Source organism: Amia ocellicauda, chromosome 18, assembly GCF_036373705.1.
Source record: "Amia ocellicauda isolate fAmiCal2 chromosome 18, fAmiCal2.hap1, whole genome shotgun sequence".
In the NCBI taxonomy this organism is placed as follows: domain Eukaryota; kingdom Metazoa; phylum Chordata; class Actinopteri; order Amiiformes; family Amiidae; genus Amia; species Amia ocellicauda.
The window spans coordinates 25,404,673-25,431,441 of NC_089867.1; the positions used below are offsets into that span (position 1 = coordinate 25,404,673).

The window sequence follows — 26,769 nt, forward strand, 5'->3', positions numbered from 1 at the left end:
GAAAACGATATCTTCTCCAGGAATAAGCTATTGTGAATCATTTTTCTTGCGAGGAAGTGATGACCACTGGACTGTAGTCCATCGGAGATTTCTGCAGAATAGGTTTCTGTCCGGCAGGTCTGACTGGCAGACACGAGGTCGGGCTGAATTGTATTCTGGGATCTCTGTGCGGCTCGGCTGAGAGGGGGTCTGGCTGATCCCAGTCCGTTTGCTGTGTATTTCACTTAAAGGCAGAGCCATAGTCCGTTAGGTGTATTTTATTCCTTCCCCTACATCCGTACCCAGGGCAAACTACAGTGGTTGCAAAAAGACTTCCATTAAATAAAAACACTAAAAAGTATATTACAGTAAGTGCAGTTAAGTACAATAGACAGCATAAGTCCTACTTAAAGTAAAATAAAATCAGTGCGAAACACAGCACTACAGTTACCACAATATTGTGCACAGTGGGGCCAGAGCCGGAGAAATTACTCACCGTGCAGAAGCAGTTACGGTAATGCGATAAAAGGACCCAAATAACAAAAGGGAGCATATTAGTGCCAAGTAGAAGTGCATTAAAGTAAGAGCACTGTGGAGGGGCTTACAGGTGCAGGAGTCAGGGGGGAGTCTGTGGAGAGCGTTCAGTTGGCACAGGTTTGCCTGCCTCACACCCATCCCCCACGCCTGTGTGAGCGCAGGGGTCCCAGGTATGCAGGGGGCTGTAGTCTGACCCTGGGCTGCAGACCCCACACAGGCCACGGACCCCTGCCCGGCCCCCACGCCTCCCGACCCGCCTCCCTCGCCCTCTGTAATGGGGACCCCTCCTCTCCCGCCTCGTGTCCGGTAACGGTGTCTGCGTACGGTGTGAAATATTAACCCCACTCTTCTCCGTGGCAGAGCCTGGCTGGGAGTCGTAGAGCCGTATTGATAAACGGCACTCCAGGCAGTCATTAGACACACTGCGTTCTGTGGTGATTTTTATTACAAACATCAATTAATGCCGCTTTCTGCCGAGGTTATTTTGAGCTGGAGGTTTTTAAATATTTATTCGCCGTGTACGCATCATCGTTTCAGCAGCCGGACGGTTCTGCCTGCCTTAATTTTGCCTGTCTTTATTAAATTTAATTATGTAAACTAATTAAATAAATACAAAATGCATCATCCATTATAGGTTATGCCATTTTCCTTCTGGTTTTTAATCTGAATGGTTTTGCCCTCAATGAGGAGATCGATGTTGTGCCAAATTGGAGTTAATAAACCGGGAGATTTTACCATATTTGTAATGATTTCCACCAGGTTTAAGAAGCTGCTGAGATACCTGGATTATTCTCTCTCTTTATAATCTCACTAATCTAGAAGGTCAAAACTCTAATTCTGGGTTCAACCAGGAATTTTCTTCCTTCTCTGCACTGGGTCCATCTCAGAAGATATTGTAACTGAAATGCTAAACACATATTCTGAAAGTTTGTTGCTGCTGAACTGCCAATAGATTTGGCTTGCTGAAATGTGGACATTTTAATTTGTGCTTATTTATTTTTCCAGTAAAATGTATTTAATGTTCTAACTAGTGTTGTAAACCACTGTGGGATCTTGGGACAGAAATAAGTGGCCCCTGTTCGTTTTGATTACTGCTGGTCGACCTCGTGGAGACAGATATTCCATCTTTCTAAGTCTTTTGTGATTGAGTTCCTTAAAGGAATGTAATTTAGATACTAGAGGTTATTCGGGGTTGTAGATGCAAACCCCTTCTTTAACCGTTCGAGGGGACGCCTCAAGACTTGCAGTTGAATTTGCTGGGGCGGGGCTTCAGTTTTGCTCCATTTGATCGAGTATCCAGAACTTGTGCTACAACTATTTATGAGATTAAAAACTGATGGCAATGATATCTGAGGGTTTGGAAGAAAAGAAGTAGATTAGCATTATATGGACTGATTTTGTAATGCATTGCTTCTGTCTGAATTCCTTTAATGTGGTAGTTTTTTACGTATGGAGGCTGCTAGTGGCTCAATAATTAATGTAAACTGCAGGGGGGATATTGCATGGCCTTGCTGGTTCCCCTAAATGACAGAAAGGCTTCCAATATCATTCTATTTGTAACGACTGATGCGGTTGGGATGTTGTGCTACATTTTAATCCATTGTGTAAATCCCAGTTGTTTTAGTGCGAGACCCATACGGCCAATCACCTCTGTATCGAGGGAGACTCTTGCGATGGGAGTGTCAGTGGTGACTAATAAGGGAACTTTGACCCCGAGTCCCTGTACACACGCACACACGCAAACACGCAAACTGACACACACGACAGCGGAGAGTTTCACCGAATACCTTTTAAACAAGTGTTTTGACATCCGCCCTCATGAATTAGGTTCCTTAGATGTCTGCCCCTCCTATCTGGATTAAGTGTAAGAATGTAAGACATTACGTTTTTGTTTGTTTGTTGGTTTCTTCTCTGTTCCTCCTTTTATCTGTAATTGCAGGTGGTTTTCACGGGTGTCTGTTGTGTCAGTGAGGCTCCATGCTGTATAATCATTAATTCAACTTAACCCCTGAATGGCCCGCAGGCCCAGCGTGTTTCCCATAGTCTGCCTGCTCTGGTTGCGAGCGGAGAAACGGGGAAACCCAGAATGCCTGCTTTCACACTCACATTACAGGAGGTTTTTATCCCCCCAGAATATGCTGGAAATGTATGTATAATCGACATAAATGGCCAATTATTTTCTTCTTTTATCACACAAGTTTGTATTGTAGGAGATAAGTGCTTTCATCCCAGCGTTTCAAAGCACCCCTTAGCTCCTGACAACAAAACGCTGTGTCGGCCATTAAATACCGTCTCGGATTAGGAATACATAAACATCTGTAGTCCCCGCACCACAATCTCATGCCAGCGGGGAGCAGAGCTGTAAACCTTTAAATTAGGATGGAGTCACTCGAGACCCCCGCAATCTGCAGCCAATAAAGACCATACATTTTCAAAATGTTTCAGGCCCCCAACGGCCATTTATTCATTGCCCCCCGTAACCCGACTGTAGGAGGGCTCCACTACCCCCACTCCACTCCTCTGTCACAATGGGGGCTTCTAATGGAGGGGCCAAGTGTTTGTCCCCCACCCCCCACCCACACTTAGCAAATAAAAATTGATGTTTGATCAGCTCTGATATGAAACCAAATGAAAGGCACTGGAGCCGCACTCAAACCACATCTCCCATGTCTGGCCCACGTGGCTTCATCCCCCTGCTGTGAGAACTGCAGACTCCTTGGCAGAGAGAACCCCCCCCTCTCTCTCCTCTCTCTCTCTCTCTGTGTCTGTGTCTGTCTCTCTCTCTCTCCCCTCCTGTTTTTGCATTTCATGAATGCAGCTCTTAATTTCCATTAAAAAGCCGTGAATATTGCGACTTACCGAAATCTTTTTAATGTTTATCATGAATTAAATATCTTATTGTTGCGAGCCAATCCTCTTACAGTAAGCAGTTTTGTGAGGGAGGCAGGGCGTTATCTTCCAACGCCAAAGCTAGGAAGGAAAGAGGTTGATTTTCTTTTTGTTTTTTTTTTAAGTTTGTTTCCTCTGCCCCCCACACCACCATCAAATGGTTTTTAATTTGACCTAAATAAAGGTGGATCATTTCCTTCATTGTATTTAAGGTGGTCCAGTCTCTCCGCCTCTTGCTTTTTTATTTAACTTGTTTTTCTGACCCCAATTGACACTCATTTACTCCTTGATCGTTGGCTGTCTACCCGTGGCAAGGCTGAGGTTTATTGGCAAACCTTCCACAGCAGATACAAAAACAGGTCAACTACTGATGTCTGTGTCCATTAGAGCAGCGCTCCTGCAGATAATCTCCTCCGCGTGGCGCTGCTCTCGGGTCCAGCCCGGGTCAGGTCCGGTGTGACACTTTGGTCCACGAGTGACTTCGTGACGGAGCGTGTTTCGGAGGGTATTTCGGACACAGAGAGGCTGTGGCCGTAGCATTGAGGTCAGTGTGGAAACACTTGGAGAAGTAAAGCACCTCGTCATGTTTTTCTCACTGGCTGTCTTGCTCCGCAGGCCTCCACTCCGCGCCTGGACTCGGACCCCTTGGGAATGGACTGCATCATCTCTGGAAGTGCCTCTCCGACTCTGGCCATCAACACTGTGACTAACAAGGTACTGTTTCTTGCCAGGGTATCATCTCATCTTATATCATTTTTACGCCCCCCCCCCCACACACACACACATTGATAACTGTCTTAAACATCACGCCAGGCTGAATTGCAAAAGGGGGCTGTTTTCCTTTATTAACCCTCTGGCAGCTGTAATGAAATTGCAAGTGTTTCTGGCTAAATTGCATGAATTGTCAAGATCAAAACAAGGCCCATTAAAACGTTCACAAATCCAGGTGATGAAAGTCTGGCCTTTGAGCCGAACCCTGTAGGGCTGTGTGTTTTGGTTTCAGCCAGGCCGGCCTCTGTGGAGAATGTGATAACTGGTTACTTTATTTGTCACAGACTCCTGACACGATACAGTGCAGTTTTTAGGAGGCCGACTGAGCCTTGAATGAAGATGTGGAAATGCATTTTAGTGTAAAATGTGTTTATTTATCGGATATATTTATTCTGTATATCCTCTTTGAGGGAAGTTGTTTAGTAATACTATTCATGATGTACTATGGTACTTTCCGCGAACTTAAGAAACGATCGCTTGTGAAAGTTGCACAATCGGTTTATGAAATGTCACCGTGCGCAGGCGGACAGCCACAATCCTCCCTGTGGACCAGATGCGATTTTTCCACACGGCGCCGACTCCACACACACACAGTCATTGTAACACACGCCTGTTTCAGCCAGTTGTTAAGGTGCAGGTAAATGCGTCAAGGAGAAATGACATCATCTTGGGTACTGGTTCGTGTTTCATCAGGCTGTTGAATGTAGGTCACTGAATCATAGGGTGACTTGACTGATTAAAAATCGCAAAACAAACATGCACACACCCTGATCTTCGTTAAAAATAAATCACAGTATTGATCAAGCCACAAGGGGGAAACACCTGGATTTGAAGGCGTTCGAGTAGCTTTCAGTTTTAAATGCAGCCAGTGTTCAGTGTGAGAGATCAACATATGCTTTCTTTTTAGAAGTAAATGAGAAAAGCAGAATAACAAGATTCATCCTACTGATTGTGTGTGTATTTTAAATTATACAAAATGTCTGTTAGATGTTCTCAGCTAGGCAGGCCCCTGTTGGATGGTTCTTCACAGTCCCATAAAACTGGAATATTAAAGATGGTTGTATGTAAAGCAGCCCGGGTTTCCCTGCAGGAGGCCATTAAATAGCTGTGTTTTTGTGGCTGTGTTACAAAGCACCATTCCTGCAAATCACTTATTTGTCTGGAAAATCAAACTATTGGGACAGCATTTAGTACCAGGATCTTATCTAATCTTTTTCTTGATCGTGTGTACATGGCTGAAGGCCAAGTTACTCACAGAAAATAGCAATGTACCTTTTTGCAAGAAACACAAATAATATCCTCCTTCGCTCTTATACCTTTCACTGCCTCTTCACGGTTGAGCCTCAATAGTTGGTGAAACCCAGACCCCCGTTTGAGGTTAAAATGCATTTTAAAGTAAATTAATGCAGCGCATACAGAGGAAAAGCAGTCTTCGTGCACGATGCGCAGTTGATAAGTTGGCACCTCGCTGCGACTCCACTCGAGGGGAACCGGGGGTCTGCACTGAAGAGAACAGCAGTTTAGGCCTCAGCACTCTTAGGGGCTCTGTCTGTGCGAGTACGCTGTAAACAAACTGTACACCACTCCTCTTTCAACACAGCGGGCCAAACCACAGGAATTCTCTCTTCCTTTCTTTTTTTCTGCTGCTGTGTAGCGAGAGATCCAATCAGCAGCAGAGACAGGGAAGCAATGCAAGAGATTATGAATGCCCTCTTGTGATTGGTCTTTGAGACTTGGGTGTGATTGGTCAGGGTGCTTGACCACCACGGTTCCACCCCCTTGAACTGGGGTATTTATTTTCTGATGTATCGAACCCAATCGCATTGGTCTCCCCTCCCAGACGGTTCCCGTTGTGCTTTATAACCTGCTGTGTTAAGAGGATCTGCTGTGGACCCGACATGCAGCCTCTGACCTTGTTTTCCCCCCGTGTTTACGACACTGGAGTGTGGCGAAGGGAATCCTCCGGGCGTTGCTGGATTGGTATTGCATTATGTGCCAGGATGGGTTTTAATAATCCACGCCTTGTGCATCAGCTTATACTAGCATGCACAGGGCACTAGAGGGGTTTTACTTTAATGCAAAACAAAAAATACTGTTACTTTGCTTACACACACAAACACACAATCAACCCTGAGAACGCACAGCAATATCAGTGAAACATCTCTTAATCCTGTAGCGAGTGGATGTGTGTGAATGTCTGTATGGCATGAGGGATTTGAGATCTAAACTAACCCACACTTTTTTTATTGCGAGGCTCTTAAAACACATTTCTTCTGCTTTACCGTGGAAAAATAGATTGTGGCGAGGTGCTTAAGGCTAAAAAGCTCCTTTTGTGACTTAATTACACAACATTTTTACTTCTCCAGCCTCCTGTGTGTTTGATTTTAATCGTTACCATTTCTGCACAATTGAACTCCAGGCATGTATAAGCCTTTAGTCTTGAGCTGTGAAATTGGATACATGAACCAATCAGAAGTGTTTTGTGGGAGCCCACAAAAGAGAAGAGACCGTCCATGGCAGCAAGGAAATGCGAAGGGTGTTGTAAACATTTCTATAGCGTTCCCTCGATGGTGGCTATACGTAATGCATTGGAGCTTAATAGTGTTCTGCAAAACAAGTATAACGGAGGGCATAAAAAACGCTCAGCTTCAGCCACATCGCTGGGGAGTTTGTTCAGATTGTGACGCCTCCCTGTGTGAAGAAGTGTCTCCTGTTTTCTGTCTTGAATGCCTTGAAGCCCAATTTCCATTTGTGTCCCCGGGTGCGTGTGTCCCTGCTGATCTGGAAAAGCTCCTCTGGTTTGATGTGGTCGATGCCTTTCATGATTTTGAAGACTTGGATCGAGTCCCCACGTAGTCTCCTCTGTTCCAGGGTGAAAAGGTTCAGGTCCTCAGTCTCTCAGTAGGACTTTCCCTTCAGACCTGGAATAAGTCTGGTTGCTCTCCTCTGAACTGCCTCTAGAGCAGCGATATCTTTCTTGAAGTGTGGAGCCCAGAACTGTACACAGTAAGACCTTTAACACTTACAAAGACATTTAACAAGAAACAGTCTACCGTAAAGCAGTGAATTATCCAGTAGAGTATGAACAGATACAACGCAGTCACTTTCCACGAAGAGCCAAGGATTTCAGCCAAGGTGTCCGTGACTCGATCTGTATATCCCAGCAGCTGGTGAAAGATGAGCAAAGCGCACTGCAGGGCAGACAGGGACAGGCGAGGCACCGGAGAGAGAGAGGGTGGTATGAGCAGAGTCTGGATGTTAGACACTACAAACGCGCTGACGAGATGATCTCCCTCTGGGGAAACGAGCGCGCTGCCGCTGAGCAGGTCACACCTTCAGTGGCTTCCTTACAACGACCAACGCGTGTCCGTGTCAGCTCTCTGATGTCCTGGTGGTGGTGTTTGAAATGCTGCCAGAGCCCCCCAGAGCAGCGTGTCAGACAGGAGCCTCTCTGAGCTCACGTCCTGTCGCAGCGCCGCGTGTGTTTGTTCGGTGGCTTACACCCGGCTACAGTCTTCTGTTCGTCAGCGCGAGGGGCGACACAAAATACCTGTCCCGGTGTGATCTTTAACATACCCCAAGTCTTGTGACTTTTTTTTAAATCACATTCTGTTTTTCTTGTAAATTCCATCCAGTTGTGTTGTACTACCTACATGGACGTTGGATTAAATAACAGCACATCTAAAGTTACCTTCCGTTTGTTTTTTTACTTTTCATTATAAAATTCAACTATCAAGTAACTATCACTAGAAATGCCAAGGCTGTCAATTTGACGGGTAACACTTTTATATTGCAGTTACTCTGTGGTTGTGAAAGATGCACGTTTGTCTGTTCTTGACTTTTCCTAAATTTAAATGCCGTTGACGATGTTTGAAAGGCAGGATCGCAAGAATATAAGTTAAAATCCATCTGGTGGTGGTTGAGGTTATGCCTGTAGGTCCGGCAGGTCAAGTGATTAACGCCGTGTCTGCCGTCCAGGGTTTATATTCTGTGCTCAGATGCGTTTGACATGACCAGCAGTCAGATCTTTATCCCCGGGAAGTTTTGCCTCCAGACCCTCTCTGTGTTTGTGGCACTGCAGGTACGAAAGCCTGCTTGTCTGCGGTGATGGATGGATGTTTGTATTTTAATCTCTGGTGAGACAAACCTCGGTGCAATTTGACCTGTGAAATAACAGAAACATCTGCAGACTGGGTGTGAAGATATTTGTCATATTAATGGAGAGGAATTCACACCTTTTACTTTACTTTCCAAATTGCGTTTGCGCTCCAGTTGTTTCCTGTTTTTGTTTTTGCTCAGTTTGTTTTTTTTGTCTCTGTGAAGAACTAGATTATTTCTATGACCATTTCTCATCCCTGTGTGAAAGTGTTCTGCCCCCCCCGCCCTGAGGCACGGCAGTGTCAGAGCGCTAACCATGGTTTTCCTCCTTCCAGGTATCCATTTACAACCCAGAGCAGGATGGCAGTGACAGCCCCCGCAGCAGCCTTAACAACAGCCTCTCGGACCAGAGCCTGGCGTCGGTCAACTTGAACAGCGTGGGCAGCGTGCACAGCTACACACCGGTAAGAGTCCTGGCAGCGTGGAGTGGCGCCATCTTCAACAGCAGAGTGGTCTCAAGCCCAGTGTGATGTTCTCCCGACGCCAGGCTGCGGGTTTTAAGTCCCGAATTTTAGTTTTCTCTCCTCTTTTTCATTAATAAAACTGTCTTCTTTTGGGATTGCACAGCCCTCTCTCGCAGCGATGGAAATCGATGCTGGTCTCCCTCTCCTCACATGCGCTCTGTTCGTCAGCACCTCGGTATCAAAAGGGCAAGCAATTAGATTTCGGCGGAGCAGATGCGAAGCACTTAATCATTGCCTCCGAATTAGCCATTTCTTGACTCTGACTTCATCTGTCGTGGCCATCGGCGGACGGTAACGGCAGGATGCCCGGGACGCTGCACACACACAGACATAGACACACACACACGCCTGGCCCGCTGGTGGTTGTGCTTACGTGTCGTTTGCTCGGAGTTATTGGTAAAGGACATCTGAGGCTTTTTAAATCCCGCCAGAAATCCTTCTCCGTTTTCTTTTTTTTTTTTTTATGGTTTGTTCTTGAGTCAAGGCGCGAGCAAACTGTCACAGGTCAATCTGTGCTCCGGGCTCCTTCCAGCACTTCAATCGACTGAATGCTCACTGAAATGGATATGCTTTGGCAGCTTGAAAGACGGGATGTTTTCTTTTTGGTTGTTAGTTTGTTGTTTTTCCTTGAGTTTTACTTTACATCTGATATTTCTCAGAGTTTTTCAATTAGATTCGATTATTTAGAATGTACCCATCATCTGTGTATTCCTAAACAGATTAATACTGCCTTCAGGGTTCTTTTCTGTTTACTTCTGGGTCACTCTCAGAGCACCTCCATCCACAAACTAAGCAAAGATAGTGTTTAAACTCCTATACTTCGATACTTGTCCTCTGCCCTTTCATTGCTTTAATTGGCAATGGCAGTTAGTATAGATGCTCACATCCCCAGACCTCTTAGATGAGCAAGGACACACGCAAATGGAAATTGGGCTTCAAGGCATTCAAGACAGAAAACAGGAGACACTTCTTCACACAGAGAGGCGTCACAATCTGAACAAACTCCCCAGCGATGTGGCTGAAGAGACAATGTGGGAACATTCAAAAACAGACTGGATAGGATCCTTGATCACTTAGTTATTAATGGACACCAAACGAGCACGATGGGGCGAATGGCCTCCTCTCTTTTGTACACTCTTATGTTCTTATGTTCTTCTCTCTGCACCACTGCGTCAGTTGAAAATACATGATTTATTAATTTGCATCTAGTAATTCTACAAGAGATCTAAGCTTTTGGATGCTGCTGTTAAAAATGTCTCCTGGGTGGCAGTCATGCGGAAGTGTACCAAGAGGAGACTGAAAACGGTTTATGGAAGAGCGGCATTCTTCCGAACTCTGGAAAGGGAGATTTCTGACCCCTGAATGGATCTAAAGGGTCTGTCCCACTTCTCACTGCAGTGTTACACCCGGGCGGAGACGGGGGACACGGCCTGCAGTAGAAGACTCCCCGCACTTTAAATAGACTGCGTATTTGCACTCGCAAGCTGTCCACACTGGGCAAACAACACACACTCTCTAGCCTGGGAAGCCCCGGCGGTATTCCCAGAAGGTCTTGAAGCCGTTTAAATAGCCGCCTGTGGCGTCTTAGGAATGCAGTCATGTTATGGGGGTTAGATCGCGTATCTCCAGCGATGAAACATTCGCGTCAGCTCTGCGTTACTCTTTGGATTGGGTGGCTCTTGTAGTAAAGCTTACTTCGTGTGAAGCTTTATGGCAGACCTGTTTCTGACCGTCGCTGTACAAATATTAACAGATTCAGCCCTGATCTGCGGCCAAGTAACACGCGTCTCCCATCGTCTCAATGCACGCTAACGCAGCTATGTTGGCAACAGCTCCACTGTGGCCTGGAGGTCAGGTCCTCATGATCTCAGAGTTTGTGTGGGAATCCTTCCAACAAAGCACTGAATTAAATTGGGGAATTGGCTTGAACCCTTTGATGGCGTAATCTTAGAAGGATGTAGCTGAAAAGCATGGCGTTCCCGAGTGAAGTGTGCATAAAACTGCGGTGTCGTGATTTCTGTGGCCCGTGCTCCCTGTCTTTAACCTCCGCCTCCCTGAACCGGTGAGCATTGTCTTCTCCGCAGGGCCTCGAGGCATCAGGATAAGTCCTCCAGATTTACCTTCCTCACGTCACGTCGTTTAAGATCAAAGTCCGCTCTGCCTCGTTAGTCAGTATGGGTGATGCCGGAGCAGCGTGCCGGTGAAGCTGATCACTTGTGACATTTTCTCAGTGCCACGGAGGATCTCACGAGTCGCAGCAGCTTTCTCTTCACGGGAGACAGGGGCTCGGAGTGGCAGACTCTGACACATTTCCATTCTCATAAACGCGAGAGGGATAGCGGCTCTCGCTGAACAGCACTGTGGAGTAGTATTTAGGGCTCTGGACTCATAACTGGTAGGTTGTGGGTTCAAATCCCGGGTGGGCAGTGCTGTTGTACCCTTGAGCAGGTACTTCACTTAGATTGCTCCAGTAAAATACACAGCTGTATAAATGGGTACAAATGTAAGTCGCCCTGGATAAGAGCGTCTGCTAAATGACAAATAATGTAATGTTATGAACGCCCATGTGCTTATTACAAAAAAGTATTAGTACCAAGCTGACAAAACCACATTAATTGATACAGAGACTCCTTAAAATTGAATTTTGAAGTCCGTGTACGAGTTTGGAGCAGAAAAGTGTGTGAATATGAATGCAGGCACGAATGGTGGTTGTTTTGTTTTGGGAGAGCGGGGGTTTGGCAGCGGGTGCTGGCCAGTGGGCGGGCGATGGATCCTCTGATAACACTCTCTCCCCTGCAGGTTACCAGCCACCCCGAGCCCGTGTCCCAGGCCATGAGTCTCCAGCAGCCGCCGCAGCCCCAGTACAGCATGCCGGAGCGGGACAAACAGGTTCTCTTCACCGACAACAACTTCGAAGATCTCAGTGCCTCCTTCCGCAGCCTTTACAAGTCCGTCTTCGAGCAGTCTTTCAGCCAGCAGGGTGAGTCGCTGCCGAGCACTGTGGGTTTGTTCCCCATCGGGCATCCATAATGGGTGGAAAAAGAAAACTTGAGCTCAACAGGAGCACCCTCGGCTGCTTTTCAATATATTTAGAAGTTCAGAATTGACTGTAGCCAAATCCTCTTACTTCACACCTCAACACCTGTTAATTACGTTTTCAATCTGGCCAGGGGGCTTATCTGTCTAATATGATGAACTAATTCGCAATAAAAAAAAAAAATCTTCTGAGTGTAATGGCGTCCATCTGAAAACCATCGCAGCCTTTAATTTCTCTGATAAGTCTCATAATTAGAGGTTTCCAGACTGTAGCCCTTTGCCTGGTTTGATTTTTAACAAAGCAAAACAACTAAAATCTGTAAAATAAGACTCCGAAAGAAGACGCCACAGTGTTTCTTTCCTTCTCGCCTCATAGAAATATTAATTTTCTCTTGCGTAGCCCTCTGTTAACCGAGCCACACAATATATATGCAGGGTCAGGCAGTCCAGAGAGCAAGAGGCGTGCTTTCAAGAGGAATTGTCCCCTGCAGATGAACACGCAACGCTCATGTGCTCAGTACTGCCTCTCTCTCTCGGGTACAGGTAGGCCTGTTACACAGTTGGCCGATGGCTGTTTATAGGCCAGCTTTTTGTCAAACATGACTTTGCCTTGAGCTCATTTCCACCAAAAAATGACTCTTATCTGATGACTGCCTCAATGAGAAGAATTGCTTTTTAAAACCTGAACTTTGTGATGAGTCCGTTCAGGGTTCAGATATCCCCGCGCACACACCATGATGACAGAACAATAGCCCCCTCCTCCAAAACGGTACCTGAGATCCTGCTCCTCTGTTCAGCACCATCATTGTTGCTTCATTAAATATAAAGTTTATATATATTGTTTACACCTTAAGTCGAAGTAAAATTGCCAGAAGTCTTTTTTTTAAATATATATATATATATATATATATATATATATATATATATATATAATCAGATTGACAAACTAAATGCACTGACAAAGTAGGTTAGGTGCAAATTACTGTGAGCGCGTGCTCCGCAGCCTAGTTTCAAAATCAAAAAGACTTCATTGCTAATAATAGAATCTGAACCCGCTCCTCTTTATTTTAATTGCTTAAATCATGTACATGTTATTGGTTTCGTTTTGTTACCTTTTTTTATATGTATTAATGTGAAATCTCTTGCTTCGATGTGCCTTCTGCAATTAAAATTCATGCATTTGCAAGTGGATTGCACATGACTGCACTGCAGACAGTGAGCTAATTTACCAGCTTTGATAGTAGCTAATGAGCTGAGGTTAGTATTCTTGGTTGTTGGCTAATTGCTTTCTCAAATTTCCCGTTAGGACAATAGGCTTTTTTACCTGATAAGAGATCGCCTCTGTCACCTCTGAAATGAATGTTCTCAATTAGCGGTGGCAGCACTGTGAGAAGTCATCTCTAAAAGCCCTTCAATCAAATGAATTCACTGTGACAGCTGACAGAGCACCGCCACACTTGTCGGTAGTTGTGGAAACTTTGTTTGGATGTTTATGCTTTAGCTTCTGTTCTCAGTGTAACACATTTTTGCTGATCACAAACAAACAAACAAACAAACACACACACGCAAAATCCGGCACTCAAATTCCTCATAATAAGATTCTCAAACATATCTGCCTTCAAATGGTTTTGCACCTGGAATCATAGTTAAGACAATTATCTGAGACGGAATCAAGAATCTGTCTCTTCGATGATGAATGTCCTAACATCTGTTGTGGGCCCCACTACAAGAAATGATATAAATTGTTATTAACAAGGCATACATCAGAACGGCACATAGTGAAACACGCGACGTCACGCTGCAGAGCAGGTTAACCCTCTGCGGTGCGGACTCTGTGCAAACACTCTGCACCACAACGACAGGGACATTTCTCCTGTGTGTGTACGAAACGCACGTGGTTTTTGTGTGTTGTTGAATCAGTTCTTCTCACCCTCTCAACCCTCTTGGACGCTTTGTGACGCGTGTCCTTGTGTGTGTGTGTGCGTGCCCCCCGCAGGTCTGATCAACCTGCCCTCGGAGTCGACGCAGCAGACCCACACCTCCTGTTCCTACCAGCACTCCCCCAGCAGCACGGTCAGCAGCCACCCCCACAGCGGCCAGAACAGCCTCACCAACAGCACGGGCCAGGTGCCGCTCTCGCACCCCTCGCAGCTGCACGGCCAGGCCCCGCCGCAGCCCCAGAACGCCCACTCGGCCCACAGCTCGCCGCATGGCCAGCACCTCTCCCAGCACGCTCAGCACAGCCAGCACCCCCAACACGGCCAGCACCCCTCGCAGCACCCCGCCCACGCCCAGACTCACGGACAGCACCCCTCACAGCACCCCCAACAGCACGGCCAGCACCCCTCCCAGCACCCCTCCCACCCCTCTCAGCATGCGCAGCAGCACGGGCAGCATCCGTCCCAGCATGCACAGCAACATGGGCAGCACCCTTCCCAGCATGCACCTCAGCACACCCAGCATGCACAGCAGCACGGGCAACACCCTTCCCAGCAGCAGCAGCAGCAGCAGCAGCAGCAACAACAACAGCAGCAACAACAGCAGCAACAACAACAACAACAACAACAGCATCAAAACCACCAGCACCAGTCGCTGTCGCACCAGCCCCACCCTGCCCAGCAACAGATACCCTGCAACACTGGTAAGTACAGCTGTGAGGAGGGGAGCGATCAGCACGAGCCCTGGTCCTCGTTCACGCTCTTCCTTTGGTCGGTAGACCTTAATGAACAGCGCAAATAAAGCCTCAGGACCGGTCAGGGTCTGCGCTGCAGAACAGTGAGCTTGCAAACACTGTGAACGCGTTCGTTGGCACACATTTCTGCTCTTGGGACGTCGATGCAGTTTGGATTCCATACTTTCAGAAGACCAACCTTTGTGACTTGAGTTAATGCGTTGATGATGTGTGTTCAGTAGAGCTTAGCTGTTGGCCCACAGGCTTTCCCAACACGTCCCCATCTTCACTTTAACTCATTCCTTTGTAGCTTTAAAATGATAATGAGAAAACGGAAGCTTTTTTAAGATCTTAAGACACTTGATAATTCTGCAGTGCTGCTCCGCTGATTTTTGTCATCATGCAGGATGTGTTCGGTATTGGCTTCCATGCAGGACGCGGTCAGTATTGGTTGTGTTGCAGGACGCGGTCAGTATTGGTTTCCGTGCAGGTCATGTTTGGTATTGGTTGTGCTGTAGGACGTGTTTAGTATTGGCGTCGTGCAGCAGGACATGCTCAGTGTTGGTCGTGTTGCAGCGGGACGTGCTCAGTATTGGTGTCTTGCAGCGGGACGTGCTCAGACGTGCAGTATTTCTGTGTGCTCTCTGATTGGCGTTTATTGAAACGATGAGTGGCAGTGAAGCCGCTGTGCTGAGGGGCAGGAAGTGCTGCTCCTGGGGTGTGAAGTAAAGGCTGTTCACCCCCCTGTCACAGAGCAGTGCTGCATTTATGGAAACAATGTTAATGTAAATCCCCGTTGCTACACACTTTCAAGTCTGTCATATTAGTGTCTCTGTACAAAGGGCACAAAATATGCTATTTATTACATTTTTACACTTAAAATCAGAGGAACAGGCCGCAGTTTGTCCAACATAACCTCACATTTCACTGCAAGGGGAGTTCAGATATCAAACATTGCACATCATTTGCTCTGTTTAGTAGATTTTTTTTTTCTGTCCTTTTTGCTTTTAGGTTTAATATATTTACAATTTTGTTGCAAACTGTCTTTTTTACCAGGTTAATAAAGACTTTGAAATTAGTTCTTATATATGTATGTATTCCATCTACAGAATTCCATGACATGCCTGACTGAGGCCACAGTGACTCCTAGTGGCCAGGTGGCCTCAATGTTTTTTTTTTTTTTTTTGCTGTTTATATGTATATATATATATATATATATACTGTGTGTGTATATATGTATTATATATGTGTATATTCATATATATATATGTGTGTGTGTGTGTGTGTGTGTACACATTATAATCCATACAACCCCTTGTTCGTGAGGCTGAGTGCAGACACTGGTTCATGAGTACCCAGCCCCTCTGTCTGTGCCCGCAGGTCTCCCCACAGACTGGTACCCCAATCTCGATGCACTGAAAGAGAGCTGTCGCATTGCCAGCAGTTACAACTGGGCCGATGTGGACCTCTCGCCCTTTCAAGGTGAGACCGGCTGCAGGCTCTGTGTGTTTAACGACCACAATGGTCAATCACGAGTGTTCATTGTTTACCAGACTGTAGAAATGCTTGGTTGTGTATCACAGCACTCATTTATAAAGACACAGAATATGCATTTCTTTTCTGCTTGCTTCTGTTTGCTATGGGCTGGTAAGGCAGCTATACAAATTAACAAATGGTTGAATGAAATGAAGAGTCCAATCTGCCGCTTGCTTATTTCAGGGCTATTGCTCACAATCAGTCTTGTTCGATGAAGATATTTACCCTGTTCTCCACGTGTTTAGCACAAGGATCGTCCCCTGGTATCCATCTCCCGTCTGAGCAGTGACCTCAGGCAGAGCAGACGCACTTCCACACGCTTTCGTTTCTCTCCGTGACTCTCGGCCCTCAGAGAGGACTGCTTTGGGCTCTTATTAATTAGAGCGCGACTCGTTCTTAAAAAAAACAACCAGAAAAGCCTTTAACAATATTAATATTGAAAACATCGATATGTTTTAATGTGAATGGAGAACGATGGGTGACGGCTGACACTGAGCGCCCGAGACGTATTAAGATGGCGGGAGCAGGAGGCTCTTTAATGAGATTAGCCGACCTGGCGAAGAAGTCTTGCTCACACAGCGCCTGGCGTTTGAGCGCTTTCTCTCGGCTCGAAGTGAATCCGTGGTTTCTCTGGGAGGGGTGAAGTGAGGCTGATTAGGGGGGTGGGGGGGCGATTAATTTTCAGTGCCTCTTCAATTAAAGAACAAGGGCTTGAAGTCTAATTAGTGAATGCAGTTGTTCTCCGTAGATCAAGTCCATTTTCCAAAGATGTAATTAAATTGCAAGGTGGTTTTGAATAAAATAAAATAAATCCTGCAGAGGTCATTCCTATTGTTTGACCCAGTGAGGAATCGCTTCTTTTCAAGCTCAATCTGTTTGAATCCATTTTAAAAGGGCTAGTTCTGTCAGCTGTTGCCCCCCCCCCACCCCCTGTCATTTCAATCCACACTTCATACGCAGTTTGTGTTGTCTGTGATTCTCTGTCTCGGCCTGTTTTGACTCGCTAATGATCGTTTCAAAGACTCAAGAGGAAGACATTGGTCTGAATCGCCTCTCCCGGTCAGTTAGGACTTGAATGTTGGACACACAGGGTGGCGCCGTGGTTAGTGCAGCTGCCTAACAGCTCCTGGGACCCAGGTTTGACTCCATCTTTGAGTCTGTGTGAGTCTATGCGTGTGCGTGCGTCTCTTTGCGTGTCTCTGCATCGTCTATGTGCACGTGTGTGTCCAGTCCTGACCAGGGCGTCCCCCTGCCTTGCGCCCTGTGTTCGCTTGGTGTTTCGCTGGACATCAGGAATCCCTTTAGCCAGAGATGCCAGTGTGGCAGTTTGGTTGTGGCTCATAAGTCCCAGTTCACAGTTTTGTAGAACAGGACAAATATCACCCAGGTTAATTCTAACTAGATGGGTTAGTTGACCCACATTAGCCAATTAGCGAAGAAGAAACATGCACTTCCTTATTTAAGTCCTCTCAGAAATGAGGGCAATTTAAAGAAATGTCAAAGCTGCTCCAGAACAAGACTTGTTCCTCACTTCCTGAAATCAGTGGTGGGTAAATAATGGGGCAAATCGTGTCCTTTTAACAGTTGTACATTTTGTGAGATGGAAAATATGGAGCAGTATAGCAAATAAAGACGGGTTGGGTTCTCCAGCCCTCTTGAGTTCCTGCAAGGCGCTGTACCACCCAACGCTTGATGTTGACTGTCGTTTGTCTGTTCCCGTAGGGCTGAAGGAGAGCATGAGGCAGGCCGATCTCAATAACTGGTCTCTGGACCCGGCGCAGATTGCAGACCTCTGCTCTTCAATCAACCAGTTCTTCACCCGGACTGGAGTCATCCCGCCACAGGGGGCAGTGCAGCCGCCCGTGTGCCACGGCACCATGCACCCCAACAAGCCCAGCCAGCACCTCCCCACAGGTCAGCCCCCCCCCTCGCCGTCCCTATGCCTCGTGCGCATTGTGTGCCCCCAGTCCTGCACTCTCAACGTGCCTGTAATACATCATATGAAGTAGACCACGATGACATCATATGGCCGACCTGCCCAACGCAGATCCAGACTCCCGATACAGAGGGCTTGTGAATGTGTGTCAAATACATTAAAGGTCACGGACACAGAATAGCAAAATAGTACGGGTGTTCATAGCCAGGAAGGAGAGTGTTGTTGATCGTAGTGTTTTGATAAAACTCTTCTTTAGATCCTTTCATTTGCACAGCACCTACATCTGTTGGCTTTATTTATCGCAGGTATATATAGCTGTATAGCTGTATGTGCTGCAACACTAGGACTGTAAACACCCCCACCTGACCTGTACACTCAGACTATAAAGATTTAATGAATTAATTCATACTGGAGATTATTAGATAAAGGAATCAGTTGAATGTCTTTTTATCTTCTTACCTATTTTGTTTCATGCCAACAGACTGAATAATTATCACAGCATGACTCTGGCTGTGACAGAGCAGTGCTTCCTGTCTTGTCTGCTCAATGTCTTACGGTCTCCTCCTCTGTCTAGGCAATATTTACATGGACTCCAGACAAAACATGCCGACTTCAATGATGGGCCCCCCTGGATACCCCCACATGGCCCCGCTGAGCAGCGCCGGCCCCACCATGACAGGTACAGCTGACTTTACTGGACTGTGCATGTGGGCGTGTGTGTATTGTGTGCATTGTGTGTGTGTGTGTGCGCAGCTGAGTTGTGTTCAGTCCCCCCCAGCAGTGGCCCCATCTCAAGCCCTTTTCCCTCTCCACAGGACACCACCCTCCCATGAACCCGCAGCACATGATTCCCCCGGCCAACTTCCAGATGCGTCGGCTGCCTCCCGATGACATCCAGGACGACTTTGACTGGGACTCCATCGTGTAGGCCCCCCCCACCCCCAGCGGCCTCCATCCCAGCCTCCGCCCCCCGCCCCCCCACCGACGCTCTGCCGCCCCTCCCCCCTCCCAGTGCCCGGAGGGACCTGGGGGGGGGAGGGGGGGCGTCCCGCGCTCTGGAGAGGGAGACAATCTCGGACGGGAGCCTCCGGGAGTGCGGGCGTCGTTTCAGACGAGGAACTCCGGAGTCCCGGTCTTTTTATGAGGAAATGCGAGAAAAAGAAAAAAAAAGAAAATGTTACTTTGAAGACAATCATATTTAGTAGGACGAGTTTAAATTATCGCTTTTGTACTTGTCGCGGGGCAAGTAGTATGTTCTTTTTGTCCACACACACACTCCCCCCCAGGGCCGAATCCCCTTTCGTTCTGTCGCTCCTGAACTGTCGTGCGGTGTGAGCGACTCTCATGGGCTCGCGTCTCTCTCTCCTGTGGACTGACCAGGCCATCTCTTCGTTTTTAATTTTTTTAAACATCCGAGGGGAGTCCTGGAAGAGGGGAGTCCTGGACGCTTCGACGGGACGGGGAGGGGACAGAGAGCCTCTGATTGGGCCCGTCCCGGGCCCCGGGGTGGACATCGCCGCCTGGCCATGTCCGAGGCGGGGGGCGGCAGGGCCGGTGAGACGCTGGTTGGGTCGATTGGCGAGGGTCTCAGCGCCTGGCGTGACGAGTCGCTCTTGAACCCCCCCAGACCCGATTGGAGAGAGAAGAGAGAGACGAACCTCAATGCAAAGAGTTGGCGCTTTCCATTCAATGGCATTGTGGGAACGACCCTCCCCTCCCTCCATCACACACGATCCAAACCCACCCCGGAACCCCGAATCCTTACCTTCATAGTATTTGAGCCCACTTTATACGTGTTTCCTCCTGTACAGTATCTTAACGTCATCACCGGCGCTGCAGCGGTTCTGGAACGGGTGCATCCAGGATTCTGAAACTGGTTTTTATTTTGGTAGTTTTTCTATCTGTTTGTGTGTTTTGTTTTCTTTGAAATGCATTTTACTAATTGGCTAAATATGGTTGAATGTCTGCAAGTACAATCCCCCCCCCCCCTCGCGTGTGACGCTCCGTCGTTTCGAAGCACCGAGTCCAGCGTCAACTCAGGGCCCCTGCAGGAGCCAGTTTCTCTCACTAGTGGATCACATCGGGAATCGAAGGGGCACGCTTTAATTGACAACCCCTTTTTGGGACGTATTTAGAAAAACAAACACAACCGTGACACTGTTGGTGGGTGGAGTGCAGGAGGAGGTGGTGGGTGTGCAAACTAGGAGTAATTAAGCAGTCTCTCTCTCTCTCTCTCTCTCTCTCTCTGTGTGCGTCTCTCTCTCTCTCTCTCTGTGTCTCTCTCTCTCAGACCATAAGGTTCCCAGTCTCCTTTGTTCACCTGTTCCAGAGATGTCTGTAGGCATCTCGGCTATACGCGTCCCTCTCATACCCCAGAGAGCCACATCTGAATCTTGCGAGACGTGGGTGCTTTTTTTGTTTTGACAATCTGCTCGGGTCGGTCTGCCAAGATGTCTCTCGCACGTCGACGCTCGCGGCCCTGGGACGGCGACGCGCTGCCCCTCAGCCCGGCGGAAAGACTCCCTGCACGTGACCGGGGATGGGGGACTGGGTACATTGTGTGGCACGAGCACAAAGTCGGCGCGATCACATCCTTTTGCTCGGCCTTTTTCTGTGGCTGTTGAACCAGGGTTGAGACTGTGTGTGTGTGTGTGTGTGTGTGAGAGAAGAGCCAGGAGTGCGGGGGGGGGGGGGGGTGAGAGTCCCAGCTCATTGCAGTGAGGAGAAGCTGATTTTAGAGGTTTTTTTTCCCAAAACATGGATTCACCGATAATCCACATGACACCTGTGCTGATCCTGAAATGCCTGGCACCGCCCAGCATTTAGTTTCTTCTTGCCAATCTGTTGATCAGGAATTGTTTGTTGATATAACGTAATATCATGTTAATATAGTCTCAATTACCTGCCTGGCTTAAGCCGATTCGGTAACGGATGCTAAGTTCTGGGGGAAACCCTGGGTATCTTCTCCTCACTGAAATTAGCTTCTGGGAAAGGGAGGGATTGGAGCTGAATCACGAATCGCTCGGATCGCCCCTTCGGCCTTCGAGGCGTCTGCGGTCGCTGATCGTGGAGTCGCATGGAGACTCACGTTCACGAGCTTTGGGTGAATCTGCCGGTTTCCCCAGAGAGTCGAGCATCCGAACTCTAATCTCTGAATCGCTGTGACCGAGGGCAACTCCCTGTGCCTTACTGTGACCCGGCTGTGCACGAGGGGACTGGAGCAGTGAGAGCATAGGGCCAACGACACGGAGGCGGCGGGACGGGGAGCGGGGGTCCCGCGAGTTTATACTGTGTTTATAGAGGGTGATGCCTCAACCCGCCACTGGTCAGTGTGGGCCCCTGACTGAGCACCGCGCGGCGTTCGAAGGGGAGGCGCACACAGGGGGTGGGTGGTGTGTGCAGGGATGCTGAAAGCCAAGCACTCTTCTTTTTTTTTTTTTTTTTCCTTCCCCCTCAGCACTCATCTGTGCATATGGCTGCTTTTTAGAAGGAGATAATTGTCGGAAGCTGGCTTTACAGCACAAAGGAGAAACGGTGGGGGGAGTGAGAGGGAGAGAGAGACGTTACTATTGGTGCCAGATGAAGACACGCAGTCTAAGCTAATGATGTCACAGCTGCCTGACCCGGTGGCGGCTGGCACACTTGGCACACTCTCTCTCTTTTGCTCTTTCTTTCCTTCTCTCGCTCTGTTGCCTGTAGTCAATCACAGAGGTCTGGGGTGGAGCCGGGACGAGAGCACGATTGCCGTGTGCAGCTCGTGCGCGGTCGTGGCAGAACCGCGCCGGGAGTTCTTTTGTCACTGTGCGTTGCTGTGCTGCAGGTTTTCCGATCAGGCTTTTGTAACGTTTCCCATCGTTTCTGACGCAGTGAAGCAGACTTAACGTACAAGTGTGTTGCTGCTGCTGTTTTTTGTTTGTTGGTTTTGTTTTCATTTAATTTTGCTGGTATTTTGTCGTTGACGCTTTTTTTTCCTGAAACCAAATGGCACAGATTGGGACATCATGTTGGCAGTTTTTCTGAAGGCTGAAGTGATGTAGTGATCCGGCTGTATATCAGATCATTGGAAATATACTAATACCGATCATGGATTTACAGATGAGGTCAAATGGCCTCCTCTCATTTGTAAACTTTCTTATGACAAATTAATGGAAGTGAAGAGATATCTAAAACATCTGTATATATCGGATCGGTTGTGTCTTTGTCCCCAACTAACACAGTGTAATCTGCTCTCGAGCTGCTGGACTGCAGGCGTTATCAGATTAATTTCTGAGACTTTCCTGTCTACAGCTCTGTCATTATGCAGTTCTCACCCTGAAGGTTAAGCCTTTTTTATGTATATATACAGAAAAATAAAAACATATATTGATGGTAAAAGAGTTTGCACAGCCCCAGCCTAGGCTTTTCTCTGATTGTGTTTTTCTTCACTTCAGTAAAACCAAGTAAAGAAAATCTCTTCAAAAATGCACAGAGAGATGGGGTTTAGTTTACATCCACCGAATTGGACTAGATTAGCGAGTTGCAATTACCCAAGAGCCTCTCTGATTCAAGTTGCACAAGCGAGGTGTGGTGTTAATGCCCTGTGATGGTCCTGTTTTATGGCACATCTTTGAAAGCGTGTGTGTTTGGACATCTCTGATGAACGTCTCTGACCACTGAGAGTAAGCACATATTATTGACAATCCTGCATATTAGAAAACACGGACAATAATAACAATCCATCATTCCCATCTTCCAGATGTTCGCTTCACTTCTGCAGAAACCCAAGCTGTGTTGTGTTTTTGTTTTCACGGCGCACTAACGCAGCTGTACCTGATGGATTACACTGTGTAAAGCTGTGTAGTGTCTCTAGTGGGTTTTTTCCACCACAGTGATTGCTTTCTATACATTACCTCGCATCACCAAAAAGAAGAGCTATTTCAACTATTCTGACTGAAAATATACTCTGGGTTTTGTTTGCTACTTATCTAGGTAGTTGACTGTGCTCTATCATGTTGTTAGATTGGAGCGGATCGTAGGCGCCAGTGTTGTGCGGTTCTTGTCCATTTTGAAAATCATGCTTTCAACATTACAATCAGTGGCAAAACCAGCCCAATAATAAGCTAAGGAACCAGAGAAGCCGATTCGGCCATAAACTGGTTAAAATTCACCCCTTCTCCCAATTAATCTAAGTCTTTTGAAGGCAGTGCATGTTGCTGACAGTCATTCAAACCCCTCGTGGTGAATTAAAACATTGACCTATTTTATAATCTAAAGAGAGAGCAACTGCACAAAACAACAACGACAGAAAATAGAACTGGAGAGAAGACGATCACGATGGGGTTCCTGTCTTTGAAGAATCGGAGTCATAGAAAAGTCACCGGTCGGCTGGCGATGGATCTCTGCGTCACCCGCGTGCGGTAACCTCTCCGCCGCGTCTCTGTGCTTCGGCCTGGGGTTGCGTGGTGCCTCGTGGTTAGGGTTGCCACCTCCGTGGTGCTGAAAACCGCAAGCGGCCTGAAGCGAGACGCCAATTCGACAAGTCAGACGGATCTCTCTGTGATCGCGGTGCGTTTTTATAACTGATAATCGAGCTTCTGTCCAGGTGGCAATCCTGAACTCAGCACTTCTTCTATGGTGCCTTGGGCTGGGTGGGAGAGAGTGAGCAGTTTTTGCACAACTTATGGTTTAAACAGCACCAATGGGGGGTCAGAGGGTCTTTTCCCTTTATGTGTGTGGGGCGGGGGGGTGGGGAAATGTGTGCGTGCGTGGGGGGGTGTGGTGAAAAAAGAAAAGATGAATAACAAAAGAACTACACAGTCATCATCCAAATTTTTAACAGTGGTCCCTCAATTCTTGTGTGTATGTGTGCGTGTGTGTGTTTCGTGTTTTTAAAGAGAATCCAATTTTGCTATACCGGTCGAGATGTAATACGGTTTGTTACGTCCAGAGAGATTTTAAAACATTTTAAACACAGAAGACGAGGAAATGGCAAAAGAGACGCCTTGTTACAGTAAGGGAGAAAACTGCCAACAAGTACTGGTATTTGAGGCCTATTTTATTCAATGTTGGTGTGTTATTGTGCTTTATTGTAAATATGTGTCTTTTCAATCGTCCTTTTTTTCCTCTGGGTGGGTGGGAACTATGGGAGGAGGCGGGGCTCATAGATTCAAATAAATGGGTGGGGGGGAAAGAATACAGAGTATTTTGTTATTGTTCATTCAGAGGGTGATATGTATATATCTATATTGTATATATGTGATGATAATGCGTTGGCTTTTTGTGTGACACTACCTTTTACTTGTAACTGCAGTTCTAGTCAGTGTTTTAATGTTTATAAAGGTTTTGTTTGTACTTTATTTTCCTTGTATTTGTTTTTTATTTTAGTTTTTTTTGTTTCCTTTTTTCTTTTTTTGTTTCCTTTTTTGTTATTGCACGGTTTATTACTTTTGCTGTCCAATGAAATGACACAGCTATTCTTTGTATCAGTTTAGTGCTGTAAAATAACTTCCGAAGTGTCATTAGGATTGTCGCTGCCAGAACCCCCCCCCCCCGATATGCATGAATGGCACTTAAAAAAATAAAATGTTAACTTCACTGTGGAATCGTTTGGCGTTCCTTTTCTTTTGTGTGTGTGTGTTGGAGTGACACGAGCGTTTGTTGAATGTATGGATTATGGATCTAAGCATTTGTTTTTTAAATTGATGTATCATTTCGTGTCGCCCTAATTGGAAGTTGATGATTAATCGCTTCTCTGCAAGCACTGGAGAGATGAAGACGACGCACTGTACACACAGCCTCTCCGACGCACACAGTCACACAGTGCTGAACGCGTGTCAGAGAGGCTGTGTGTACAGTGTGTCGTCTTCATCTCTCCAGTGCTGGTACAGTTCGTTCTCCCCAGAACCACTGCCTGAAGATAAAGCCTTTGCCCTCAATGTGGGCGGATCTCGGGCAGCCACTGGGAGATCGTATTTTATGCAGAAAAACCTCGGGGGTGTGTCTCTGAGCCGAGGAGCGGATCGACGCACTTTGGCGGAAATGGGATTCCCACTCGCCGGCGTCTGTCTGCGGCGCTTTCATCGCAGCTTTAAGGCCTCAATTCACAGCCGTCTACAAAGCTTTTTTTTAAATCCAGAGAATGTAAAGGAAGTATGTTTGTTTTCTTTCTGAAGGCTTGAACCCGATCATGAACCAGATTTCAAGTTCCATTCTGATGTGCTCTTTGGTTTAAACAATCCCAATTCTCTTATTTTAATTACAGCTCTTCTTCTTTTGTCAGACAAGCAGGGTGTGTGTCCAGGGCTTGACAGAAGAAACCTCATTCACAGCAGCGTGTTTTCTCTCTTAAAGATTTACACCCTTAACGGTCATGGCCATACCGATCAGATGTCATCGGTGAAAGACGAAGCTGTTGCCGTCTAATCATTTGTAACGTCTGGCGTCATTCATGGGGAGAATGTAACTCATATTGTAAACATCTCCATATTTATTTCCATTCTTTACCGACCAGCTCAATCCAGATCCACCCAACTGGTGTCGCTCGTGTGAACAGGACGCTGTTTTGTATGTGCACGTCTTACCGCTCTGTATAAACAGCTGCCCCTGTTTGTAAGCGGCCTAAGATTAGGGGATTTACAAACGTGTTTTGGGTGGAAGAGTCTGTGTTTTGGACTTCTGTCCATGTCGCTTGGAAGAGCTTCATTAGAACACTGTGCGGTTGTGTCAGATTGGATTCCTTGAGTGCGCAAGTCGTGAACGATGCTATGTAAGGAAGTCCAGCTCAAAGCGTTCCCGATCAAAAGGGAAAAGGAGGTCTTCGATGTTTGCAAAATATATGAAGAAAAGGACCGAGCTACTGCGGGGGCCTTGAGCAATTCGTGTCTGATTGTTTTCACAGCTTAGAAAAGACACCGGTGGCCAAACGAGATGTCGAGCTGAGAAAGGGAGGATGGGAGGATGGGGTTGGGAGTGGCGGGGACTCTTCAGTGAGATAGTCTGCGTTTCCCATTTAGCATACAGGACGCTGCTGGAATCCTCCCCTTTTACAGGTTGAGAGAAAAAGAAGGCGGTGGAAAAATAACTATGGACCAGAATCCTACACCTTGTAGAGCAATAGGCTCCATCTGTCGTGTCCCGAGATGCACTGGGCCGGCTGTTCGCTCTCCTGGCTGTCAGTGTGTGGGAAGGGGTTTCAAACCCCTGAATGCCCATAAGGCGTGAGTACGCACTCAGTCTTGTTTATTATAGTTTTATTGACGTGAATGTCAGTCTCGAGCAGCAGCGGCGGTCTGTCCTGAACGGCGAGTGTGTCCGTGAATCTGTAGAGAGACGATCGATATTTTCATCTGTAGTTTCGTACTAAACGCCGAATGCTACAGAAATCTTCAAAAAGCATGCTACCCTGCCTCCGCCTCCGGCTCACGGTTTCTGGAACTGCATGCGGCCATTATCTTCTGAATACTTGGCCAACTGCTGCCTGAGAGGCACTTTAACCAGTCTTTTGTATTTTCAATCTCTTGGAGACTTAATCAATGACTGTATTATTATGCATGTGCTAAACTGAAAACCCGTACAACTGGATTTTAATGAGCTCACTTCCAATAGAAACAACTGTAGCCTATTGTTCATCACAAGATACAAAAAGGCTTCTTCCAGCTCTCATCGCTGGTTCTGTGAGAGGAGCTGCAGGTTAACCTGTGTTTATGTTTTGTATAATAAATGTGTTGCTTCTTCATTGGTGTATCCTGGGATTGACTGAAACCACTACAGAGGGGAGTGTAGATGCATTTACTCAGATAGTTTTACTGGGAGCA

The 26,769-nt window shown here is 47.0% G+C and overlaps 1 protein-coding gene across 1 annotated transcript in view; it reads left to right on the plus strand.

Annotated features, from left to right (window-relative positions):
- Positions 1-22,353, plus strand: part of foxj3 (forkhead box J3) — a 103,179-nt gene extending 80,826 nt beyond the window's left edge. Inside the window, exons 5-12 of the mRNA XM_066690489.1 lie at positions 4,021-4,119; positions 8,610-8,738; positions 11,598-11,778; positions 13,831-14,475; positions 15,886-15,987; positions 17,764-17,955; positions 18,552-18,656; positions 18,793-22,353. Of these exons, the coding sequence (XP_066546586.1) occupies positions 4,021-4,119; positions 8,610-8,738; positions 11,598-11,778; positions 13,831-14,475; positions 15,886-15,987; positions 17,764-17,955; positions 18,552-18,656; positions 18,793-18,905 (1,566 nt within the window). The 3' untranslated portion in view covers positions 18,906-22,353. The remainder of the gene's footprint in view (positions 1-4,020; positions 4,120-8,609; positions 8,739-11,597; positions 11,779-13,830; positions 14,476-15,885; positions 15,988-17,763; positions 17,956-18,551; positions 18,657-18,792) is intronic.
- Positions 22,354-26,769: the final 4,416 nt, after the last annotated feature.